This window comes from Saccostrea cucullata, unplaced genomic scaffold, assembly GCF_032062105.1.
Source record: "Saccostrea cucullata isolate Sc308-1 unplaced genomic scaffold, CSIRO_AGI_Scuc_v1 ctg356, whole genome shotgun sequence".
Taxonomy (NCBI): Eukaryota; Metazoa; Mollusca; class Bivalvia; order Ostreida; family Ostreidae; genus Saccostrea; species Saccostrea cuccullata.
The window spans coordinates 1-11,608 of record NW_026918279.1 but is presented as its reverse complement, the minus strand read 5'-3'; the positions used below and the strand labels follow the sequence as shown (position 1 = coordinate 11,608).

Below are 11,608 nucleotides of genomic sequence, written 5' to 3'. Positions count from 1 at the left end.
TCAAAATAATGTCATTTTTAATTGCTCAGAATTATCATTATACACATTTGTGGACATTAATTACATCTTTATATTATTCTTTTCTTCATAAACGTAAAAAAAGATTGTTCAAAATATATACCTACAAACCAAGTCATGAATCTAAAATAGTACATAACTGAACATTTCATTGATAGATACAAGATAAGTAATGTTCTTTTCTCAAGGAAACATTTTATAACTTTTCCTAGAAAGTGTTCAATGTTTTATGATTCAGATGCTTAATTTTGTATGTGTTCTACTTTCAGGAAAAAAGAAAAGACTCGTTCTTTTCGCGAGTCTTTTCTTTTGAACGTGTATGCACTTGTTTTAAGTCTAGATCTTCGTAGTTTTGCTGTTCTTCTTCAATGTGCAGCTCATCATAGTCACATCTGTCGCACAAAAGAAAGTATATATTTTGATTCAATTTGAATTAAAGTAGATTTTATAACAAAGTATAAGTATTAAATTGCAACGGCAAAGTTTGATTAAATTGTTTTTTTTTTCTATTCAAATCACTAAATTGATGACAATAATTGACACCGAAATGTTATTCAGTATGATCCCTCTGAATGTGAAGATTTAACAAAAATCATAATCTTATGCTCTGAGTAATGGAAGGGTTTAGATATTAATACGTTTTAAATTATATTATTTCATATTAGCAATAGCTTCCTACACAAACAGATAATTATCTAATGATGATTCGAAACATGTTTTTTGTCACTTACATTTTTGATTCAGTTTGTTGTTTCAGTTTTTCTCCTTCATTCAAAATCTCATCTTTCATCAATTCATTTTCATACACACTCTGTCTTTGAACCGCCATAGTGCAGTCTGGTTCTTCGTACAACCCCCTGGAGCAAAAAAATTAATTCTTTAGTATGAATTAAACTGCACAAGTGTTGAACAATTTAATGATTAAAATTTAAAAAAAAAATATTAATGAGGCAAAATGGCTTCACAATTTCACTGGTACTTACTGAATATTATCTTCAGAATCTCTTTGACCTTTATGCTCTGACAAAACAAAAATATATTTCAAAGTGAAAGAATCACTTTTTTTTTTTTTTACTTTTTTCTTTTATCACTTTTATTCTAAATTCCATCTTTTTCTCTTTTGGAATGCTAAACCGTTACACAAAAAACTAATGTAAAAATATTCTCGGGAAAATAAAAAAAAACTAAAAAGGAAGTGTAGAAATAACAAAAAATTCTCAAAAGAGCATAATAAAGGAATAAAAATATTTTACTTTCCTGGCATTGTCTTTGAATTAAAATGATAATTTATAACAGAGACATGTACAGACCATGCACAATAAAGTTATGTCCTTGTAAAGTGTAAGCAAAATAATTAATTAACATATTTTAAACAAATAAATAAATTGTGGAATAAAAAAAAATACCTGTCTTGTTTTCATCAATCTGAGAATTGATTTGGATTGGCTCATCAATATATCGTATGCTTGACTGTGATATTCTGTGAAAAGTTGATATTTGAATACATGTAAATTGAATACAAAGACATACATAAATGAAAATCATTTTATATGATAAAAGTATTTTCATTGAACAGTAAACTTTGTAATCCTTTCTTTTATGAAATCTTATTAGAACAATATACCTTTGCGATGAGTTTGCTTGAGAAGGCTCTGAAAAAGCACATTTATAATATGATATTTAGGTTCTAGGATTGTCCATATTAATCATATTAAAAATACGTTGAAAATCTTGCATTGCATTTTCTGAATAATTCTTATATTTTCATTGAACTCTAATAAGCATTGTTTTATAAAACCAATATAATTCTACGAATATTGAAATGATATATTTAATCTCAACTCTACGAATATTAAAATAATTCATTTAATCTCAACTCTACGAATATTAAAATAATTCATTTAATCTCAACTCTACGAATATTAAAATGATTTATTTTATCTCTACTTTTCAATGCATAATAATGTACATCTAACCTGCAATAACTTTGTTCCCGTCCTCTGGCAGTTGAAATCGGTTGCTGATCCTGGATTGTACGCATATGTTTACCGGTAATATTTCAATTATAGATAACAACTTTAATAATACTGTAAACCAATTATTATACGCGTCATTTTTTATTCACGACTGACCGCCCGAGAACTTATCCGCGACGATTTATTTCCGCGAACAAGTAGTCACATTTTTTTTTATTTCCACGAGTAATTTTGAATCAAATAAAAATTTTATATCCGCCCATAAACTAGGTAAAATGGTAGCGTGAGGTCTGCTTACGCATTATTCAAGACATTCTGTGCATTGCGTCCATTTAAAATCTTATATCCGCCCCTACAGTAGATAAAATGTTTACCATGAGTATACTTCATACGCATTTTCACAACGCCCAAACGAAAATCGGGGGAAAATCTAGGAGATTAAAATTGATTTCAAACTCTCAATTGTAAAAGTGCCTCATACTAATTGGGTAATCGACGCTTTCTAAGATCTACACAGCCAAGGGGCAATTATTATTATGATAAATGGTTGGGACAGAGCAGGACTGGGCCATAATTAGCCGTAATTAACCAGGCTATCTCTGACTCGTCTGTAACAATAAATGAACAATAATAACACAAGCTGAAATGATTATTGACATTTTAATCATTTTTAGACAAATAATTTTATTTTTTATTTTTTCTGAATGTTTGTAATGAAATTTCAACTGCTTCTTGTACACTAACAGTAAAGTTTTTCCGTGATTACTTGTTGAATTGTCGGGGTCGGTATTGAAAAAAGGGCAAATAACTCTAAATAAATAATGATATGGGAATATAATGAACAACTGGTTCGCGACGATAAATATCCGCGAGCAGAGGTTACTCGCGGAACTCGCGGATATTTATCGCACGCGTATAATACTTGGTTTACAGTATCAAGCAATCAAAAGTACGTGTATATGATAAATAAATCTTTAAATTTATCATTAAATGACTTTAATTACATATTCTGCATTCTAAGGATTATAATATTTAAACCAAACTGTTAAATCGCCTAAGTTCTGTAATAATCTAACAATGATAATGATTGTACGTACCTTTCAATCTTGATCGCAATTCCTAAAAATAATAATTAATTTGAAAAAAGGAAGCTTAACATGTAGTTTACCAGTATTATTTTATATTTGTGTATGTTTTCATCTTGAAAAAAAGGCAATGGAATTACTGCTGCATTAACTTTTGCAAAGTGTCTAATTCATTTCAAAGCATAGTCCGATAGATTAACATAGGGCTTTTCGTATTTATATTTCAAACATCAATTGATTTTAAACTAGCATAAAATTACCAAATACTGTCATTTCTCCTCTTCTGTATATGATTATTACAAGAGCCGTTATTGCAACTAAAATCAAACACAGAAAGACAGATATAACAGCCACAGTGGCGGCACTTTCCTTTTCAGATGGCATTGTTTGATGGGCTGAAATTAAAGCCAAAATATCTCTATATTCATAAAGAAAAAAAAAATCAAATAAATAATAGTAAATCTATATGAAAAATAATTACATGTACTTTTTACGACACATAAATTAAGACAATGCGTCATTATTTGTTTTATTATGCATATGTATTCATTTTTAGATTGAATAAACAGTTTGTAGCTTAAATTGAAGGGGAAAAATTGTATCAAATAATTAATCTCTCAGAAAGGAACATAGCCATCTTCGGACAAACTCCATAAATATTGATTAAAATCCTTTGTTATTGAATTATTTTACACAGATAAAATGTTAGATACAGGCTGTATTTACCGTTTATCCGAATTGTAAGACGAGAAAAATTTAGTCCAGATCCACAGGGGCTGCTAGAGAAATTAGAAACTTCACAGGTAAAATGAAGAACCTTGTCGTACTCCGTTACATGATAAGTAATTTGACTGAACATTATCATTTCTCCACCACTTTTATTTGCTGAAGATTTTATTGCATCTTCTTGCGTGACAACTTTTGTCCAGTTAGCATCATCTGTCTTTTTTACGCACCAGTTCATCGGCTAAGAAAGATAAGGAAATTACTCACGGGAGAAGCTTTACATAATTAGATTAACCTTCATTCAGCTAGTATAACAAATTCTCATTTCGTATACAGTTATTATTCATGTGATACTGAAATTTATAAGGGGATACAACCGATATAGAAAATTGTAAACTAGATGTGTTTGTGAAACATTTATGCCCCTGTATAGCAGCTAACGGCAAGGATTGAATTCTCTCAAATACAAGTCAAGTTAAAAGTGTTGATACCAAAAAATGTCTTGTTGCAAGGAATACACCTGTGAAATACCCAAAGCCTAGTTCTAGCTGTTACCAAGTCATGACCAAGGCTAAAGTTTTTAAAAAGTCGGTCAAAATGTTAGGCCAAGGTCAAAAAATATTTATATCAGTTGAAAGGTCTTGTCACAACGAATAAACCTGTGAAGTATGAAAGCCCTTGCTCTACCCATTCAATAATTATGCGCTAGGTTAAAGTTGAAACAGGCAGAGAGATAAACAGACAGACAGGACAAGAACAACATACCCCCTGGATCTTTCGATCTTTAGACATAAAAATATCATAATCGCCATATGTGTCTGTCAGAATCATATTCTCATCTCTTTGGAGTTCTTTGATGCACTCATCTTTTTTTTTTTTTTTTATAATTCTTTATTTTTGTTTTACACATTCTGTTATTTAATACAATAAATGATTAATAACAAATACAGAAGGTGTAATTTTTTCATTTTGGAAAGAAGAGAGAGAGAGAGAGGAGGGGGAAGAAGAGGGGAGAGAAAGATAGGGAGGGGGAGAAGAGAGAGAGGAGTGCATGCATCCACAATATTTATATTAATCTAAATATTCATTGAAATAAAAGCTTCCAGTAGTTCCAGCAGGTATCAAACATATCCTTTTCACCATTTTTGTATGCAATATATTTTTGAGTTTCATAAAATGTATTCATAAGCGATATCGCAGCAGGTACATTAAGTGTTTTCCCTGTGCACCTCATTGTGTAGATATAATATTTAAGCCATAGAACAAGATTATTTTGTATCTTTTTCCTATTATCTAAGAATCCAAAAATGAAATTATTTTTTGTTACCGATATCTGAAGATTTGTTTTATTTTCAAGGTATTTTCAAATTCTCTTAAAAAATCTTGTACATGATCACACTCCCAAAGCAAATGTTCAATTGTTTCTTCTTCTACTTGACAGAGGGTACAGTTTTTGTTGTCTGTGATTTTGATTTTGAATAGATATGAGTTTGAGGCCAAAATTTTGTTCAGAATTCGGTACTGGAACTATTGCAATTTGCAATTGTTTGTAACTTTAAAAGGCAATTTAAAAATCAATTTCCATTCTTTGTCGTTCAGTTCAAATATTTCATTCCATTTTCTTTTACCAGTAGGTTCTGTACTATTTTGGTTGAGAAAATTATAAAATTGCCTTGATTTTTTGCATTCTAAAAGAGTATTTATATTCGACATGACCAGAGGGTTTTGTGACTTAGTTACACTTCTATCAAAATTCGCTTTTTTCATCCATGCTTTAAGAGCACTTATAATACTCATATATTCTAAAAAATTAATTTTCACTTGTGGATATATATCACAAACAGATTCATAAGTCAAGAAACCTCCCTCTTCATTTATAACATCATTAATGTATCGGATATTAGCATCAAACATGGATTCATTGAAAAATACTTTCCCCCCAACAAGGATGTTGGGATTATAAAAAAGAGGAGCATTTGATCTAACTGCAGTTGGGTTTTTTTTATGATGTAGCTCAATCAATGAGTCAAATACATCCACCCAAAATTTGTTTTTTAGTGATTTTTTAATATTTTTAATATATTCAATTCCACATGTTGCAACTTTATTGATATCTACTATTGGTATAAAATCATGTAGATCTCTATTTGACAATAGGAGTTTTCGCATCCAAAATAATTTTAAGGAAGATGTAAAAGCCTTTACATTTATCATCTTTAATCCCCCATCTTCATATGTTTTAACAATTACATCCTTTTTTATTCTATGTTGAGAGTGGTTCCACAGAAAGGAAAAAAAAAACTTTATCCAACTCCTTATAAAAATTGTCATCTGGGTTTGGAATTGCCATAAAAATATGGTTTAATAAAGGCAGAACCAAAGTTTTTATAACAGTGATTTTTCCTATTGGTGTTAAGTGTCTTTTCTCCCACTGATGCAAGATTGATTTTATTCTGCTTAACTTTGGCTGATAATTCAATTTAGACATATTTTGAAGATCTACATCAAAATTAATTCCAAGTAAAGTGAATCTATTAGTCCCCCATTTCAGATTAAAATCTCTATAAATGATATCTTGACTATATTTTTTTGATCCAATCCATACTGTATTGGTTTTCGAAAAATTAACTCTTAGTCCCGATATATCTAAAAAATGTTATAATACTTTGATTGTTTCTAAAAGTGACTCCTTGCTACCATCAAGGATAATTGAGGTATCATCAGCTAGTTGTGAAATTTTCTTTTCATTATTACATACAGTTATTCCTTTAATTTTTTTATTTTCTCTTATTTGTATAGCTAAAATTTCTGCACAAAATAGAAAAATATATGGTGATAACGGATCCCCTTGTCTACAGCCTCTATGGATATTGAAGGATGCTGAGAGATTGCCACCTTGATTAATAGCAGAAGTTATATTATGGTAGAATAATTTTACCCATTTGTGTATATCAGGTCCAAACTGAAAATATGTTAAGGTTTTTTGTATGAATTCCCATGAAACAGTATCGAAGGCTTTTTCAAAATCAATAAGTAGTAGAAGACCAGGAATTTCTTCCTCCTCAGTGTACTGCATTATATCATAGATAAGCCGGGTGTTTTCCCCTATATATCTGTTAGAAATAAAACCTGTTTGATGCACTCATCTTTCTGATAGGGATATCGTTCAACCCATTCGACATGATTAGCCTTAGTCGAGAGAATCTGGGACATTATAACGTCTTCAAACCCAGTACTGCATATTTAGTCGCCAAGATGCTCCATCGGTGAAAAAGGTGGTAGACAAAAGTAAAAAAAAATCGGTTAAGGAGGCTGGGGGGTCAAAAAATTAATCACAAATTAACCACCAGATTTAACTTATTTTTTTAGATACGGTAACTTAAGCTGTCTACTTTTATTTCACAAAGAAAAAAATCATGCATTTTAGTTTTGAAATTTGATCATTTTCTATATCTTCTTATGGAGCTATCCTTTTAAAGGAGATAAAAATAGTCTGAAAATGGCTGCCACACCCCAGTCTCATTAATGGGAATTTTCGAAACTTTTGACACACCCCGGCGAAATGGTACCAGAGTGAACAAGCTTGAGAATTAGGAATAGTCACTTTCTCGAGTAAAATTTTATTTTACAAGTTATTGATTGTCTTCTGTAAACTACATATCTGTTTCTATGGTAACATCTAAGAAATTATAAGTTTGCAGAATGAATAGTTCTATTTTAATTTAAATTGGCACTGTAACGCGTTTATGTCATCAACCTCATTCAAATTCCTATCTGGCAATAAGGTAAATATTTTTTCGTGGAAAAAATATAATAAACTGTCTAGAAATTCAGTAAATGTCGAAAAGGTCGAATTAAAGAAATACTTAAAATGTAACTCTATAACTCGGTATTATAATGTGCACGTGTATTTTGCTTCTACCGCTTTACCCCCAAGACAACATACATTTCAATATCGATGATTGTGTTTATTACGTGTCCTTGGTGCACAGTAACCAGGAAGAACCTCTGATCATCTGATATAATTTGATATAATTTTATAATATTCAGCCAAGCAAAAAATAATATGGATTTTATTTTATCTCTCTGTATATTTATAGGACGGATTTACCTGTTCGTTCGATGTGAAGGAGGAAGCACTACAAAACAGATGAATGGTTCTTCCAATTCCTTGAGTGTTGAAATATTGTTCATCTATAACTTCCGTCTCGTCGTATTTCAAGATAGGATATACCTTCCACTGTCCCACTGCTTTATGTAATTTCAAAACAAAGATGAAAAAACTGAAATAATTTTGCGTTATATAAAACCTTTAAAATAAAATTTCATAGAAAAAATCACCTTCAGTCGAAGTTTTTGTGTTTAAAAATATCGTCGAATTTGCTGTTCCTTTTCCACATTCACTTGTGTATTTGTTGTAACCCGATTCACACATTATTTCTAAGTATGCATCACTTTGCATGATGTGGTAAAAGATCTCCGATTGCTGTATAGGCATGCATCCATCTTTGCTGCTAGATACTACTGCGGTGAATGGATGGTCTTGTAGAGATATTTCAGTAAATTTTCCAGACATATTCTTGCACCACCTGATGTTCTTTTAAGAAAGTTAATATTCACTTTCAAGTTTAAACGATATAATTTGAATCATTTAAGAAATAATCAACTTTATTCAATGAACATGGCTTTATGAATAGCAATACGCCAGTTTGAGTTTGTAACTCTCCTACGAAAGAGGCGCAAAAAGTATCCATTTCACCACGGAGGTGGGACAGGTTGTTTCTATATAAATATGTGCATAAATAAATGAACGGTATTTATGGCTTTTAAATCTTTTTTAAATGTTATAGAAAAAAATAATGTTGAGCAGTGATGCATTTGATGATTTTATCAAGCTCAATTATGCATATTTATAAATTTACTGGGTTCTTGAAAACGAAAGAAATGTCGTTGTCTTTATAAAGAGAAACTGAATTTCTTGATTGTACACACATTTTCTAAAAAGTAAGTGGGTTTTTAAAAGTTATAATAAGGAAAAGAATCAATATGTTATTTAGACTGCCGATGTGCAATGATCAGATGTATATGTATCGTATTTTTCAGAGGTCCATATATCTTTCCTCGTCTGAAATGTCTCACATCCACTGATAATTTTTTTTGTTACAATTTTTGCTTAAAATAATGATGCCTCTATATTAATTCGGTTATTCTAGAGTTGTAGAGGGTATCATGACAATCATTTAGTTATGATAATTCAGTTTATCGATGATGCATTGTATCCAGTATATAAATAACTGTCCCACCTGTCTGTTTACGCGGTAACGAAACTCCACTCCTTAACGAAAGAGTGCACCAAGGGAGATAATCTTGAAACTTGCGTATTGCTCTGCTGGCATAATGCGCGCTAGCGCTTCATGGAAAATATGCCAATAAAGCTATTGCTATAAATAATGCCATGTTCACTTAATAATCATTGTTTATTACTTATATTTGCATCCTCCGATGTTGTCGAGAATATTATCAGAGGAAATACTAGTTTACATAAGGACAAGGCTCCGCTCCTTGTCTTCAGAAAAAAAAACGGCTATAGAATCAGTAGACATGATTAATGCAACTTTTCTCTAATAAATTACAAACTATTTTTAAAGTATTAACAATTATCTGGATACAAGCTGTGCCTTGATTTTTGTTTTGATGTAGTTGTAACGTCATCGTTCAAAGTTATTGAAATCTTCTTTTAGAAAAATCAATTATTTAACACCATGATGAAATCAGAGAATGCTTTGATAATGAGTATAAATCAAGAATACTTTTCTATGATTTTTAAAGTTCTTAAATTTATTTTGAAGAGCTGAAATCGTTCTTGAAATAGATATACTACTATAAAAGAAATTTTGCTTTTACACCGAAGTGTGAAGAGTTCTCGTTCTTTGCAAAAAAAATGTGCGAAAATATGAAAAGAAAAAAAATTATGGCAGTTCTTTTCAATATCTAAAAAGTTTTCTTATATAATCAAATACTTTGAACATAATTAAATTTGTAAAGATATAAGTCAGCAATTTTTATTATTTTCAATTTCTTTTTTCCAGAGAATATTATTCAAAAGTTATATCTATTCCTTTTGCACAAAATTTTATATACATACTTCTGAAGGTGTTATTTAAGTGTAGTATAACTTGAAGTGTGCGTGTATGAAAAAGGAATAGCTGTAAGAAGTGTCTATATGTAGTTCTATGAACGCGGTTGGAGATCGCAAGTTCATAGTGGGAGAAAACAGAGAGAATGCAAATATAATATATTCTAATGCGAAATAATTATAATTGGCGTCTTAAGGGGTATAGGAAATGTTCCAAATTTTGTCTCCATTGAAATTAAAATGACATACAGGCACATGGATATTTACTCTTAATATGCACTTTTACGAACATTTTATTTTAATTACTATATCGTAGAAAAAAATGTTCTAGTTCCTGATGTATTATAATTCTAATTATTGAACAAAGGTCAAGATGTCAATAAAAGAAATCAGAAGAAATGAAAAGGTGAAATTGCAAATTAAAACGCGATTTACAAACAAAATAAATCTCTAAAGGAGAAATACAAAAATGGAAATTCCAGAGCTGGAATGAAATGGCCCAGAGAAATAAACATTCTTATCCAATAGAAAACATCCAATATATGGTATTTATAGCCCCGAATATTAATCATATAGACGGAACATTTCCCATTTTAGTTTTCTATAATTATATATTAAACAAACACTTAGGAATTAGCCAAACTAAGACTCAGTGAATTGAATAAAGGAATATCAAACAAAGTTTGTAAATTAAATATTTTCGCTGTTTATTATATCCTCATATTTCAGTATTTATCACATGTTAATCATGTCTAAGTTTTGATCCAATATTTGAATTATGTAGTTAAAAAATCTATGTTCTTTGTCTCATTGATTATTTGTAAATGAATTCTATTGAAAAACATTTTAAAAAATTATTTAAAAAATAAAACGAACATACTTGGCTTGGAACACCATTTATGCTTTCAACTTCTCCTACGCACTTAAATTGCACAACATCTCCTGGTCTTTCCCCGCTGCTCTTAACAATGGTGAGGGCCTGGACTCCGTTTGGAGATTTCCCTATGTAAAGACATTTATGAACGTTAACAGTTGCTTTTTCAATAGATTTGTTTGCATTGCTGGTAAAAGCTTTGATTTCTGCAAAAGATGAATCTAACATTTCACAAAATAGTTTTAATATACGTTTTATTATTGCTATTTTTGACTTTTACGAGAAATCGCACAATGCGAGATCAAAATGAAATTATCTCTGAGTTTGTTTTTTTTAAAAAGGAACCCCATAATACATGTTTTCTAACAAAATATGAACCTTTCCTCATTGCCCTAACATATATATTATAAACGACTGAGTCGTGCATAGTTCGTGACAATTGATGTACTTCACGTCTAATCATCTTGTTTATGACCTAGAATAACAAAAATACAAAGTAAAAGCCGACGACTCTGCATGTAACTGTCTTTTAAGAATTTTTTTTATTCATTCGCATAACAATAATTTGAATTTTCCCACTTTTGATATTGTTTCTATGGTGATCTGGTAGTGCTGTTTTTTCTTAATTTTCTAGAAAAAATCGGGTGATTTATCAAGTAATACGATGAAAAAAACGTGCAATTGATAATTAAGTATATTTAACACAGTATATGAAATTTATGAAATAAAGCTTTGGAAAATTACTTCTTGACCACTCTAAAGACTACATTAGCTCTTATGCCACTAAAAGTGA

General features: G+C 30.2%; 1 protein-coding gene across 3 annotated transcripts; it reads right to left on the bottom strand.

Moving 5' to 3' along the window:
- On the bottom strand, nucleotides 1–11,066 carry LOC134261569 (uncharacterized). 3 transcript variants are annotated; one of them, XM_062743997.1, is made up of 12 exons: nucleotides 10,822–11,066; nucleotides 8,147–8,402; nucleotides 7,917–8,056; nucleotides 3,806–4,046; nucleotides 3,340–3,474; nucleotides 3,092–3,113; nucleotides 1,995–2,044; nucleotides 1,643–1,670; nucleotides 1,425–1,498; nucleotides 1,002–1,038; nucleotides 750–875; nucleotides 1–410 (listed from the first exon to the last, which is right to left on the bottom strand). In XM_062743997.1, the coding sequence occupies exons 1-12, from the start codon at nucleotides 11,041–11,043 to the stop codon at nucleotides 284–286; spliced, it is 1,458 nt and encodes a 485-aa protein (XP_062599981.1). In that variant the 5' UTR covers nucleotides 11,044–11,066; the 3' UTR covers nucleotides 1–283. The 3 variants fall into 3 exon arrangements, with proteins under 3 accessions (XP_062599981.1, XP_062599996.1, XP_062599989.1); XM_062744012.1 differs by having other exon boundaries at nucleotides 3,340–3,396; XM_062744005.1 differs by having other exon boundaries at nucleotides 7,917–8,053.
- Between the last annotated feature and the right edge of the window lie 542 nt (nucleotides 11,067–11,608).

Excerpts from the sequence above, each read along its gene's own strand:
- LOC134261569 (XM_062743997.1), bottom strand. The coding sequence starts at position 11,043 with ATGTTAGATTCATCTTTTGCAGAAATCAAAGCTTTTACCAGCAATGCA. Across the intron at positions 8,403-10,821 it reads TAAATGGTGTTCCAAGCCAA|AACATCAGGTGGTGCAAGAA; the intron begins GTATGTTCGTTT and ends CTTTCTTAAAAG. Across the intron at positions 1,499-1,642 it reads CAAGCAAACTCATCGCAAAG|AATATCACAGTCAAGCATAC; the intron begins GTATATTGTTCT and ends AACTTTTCACAG.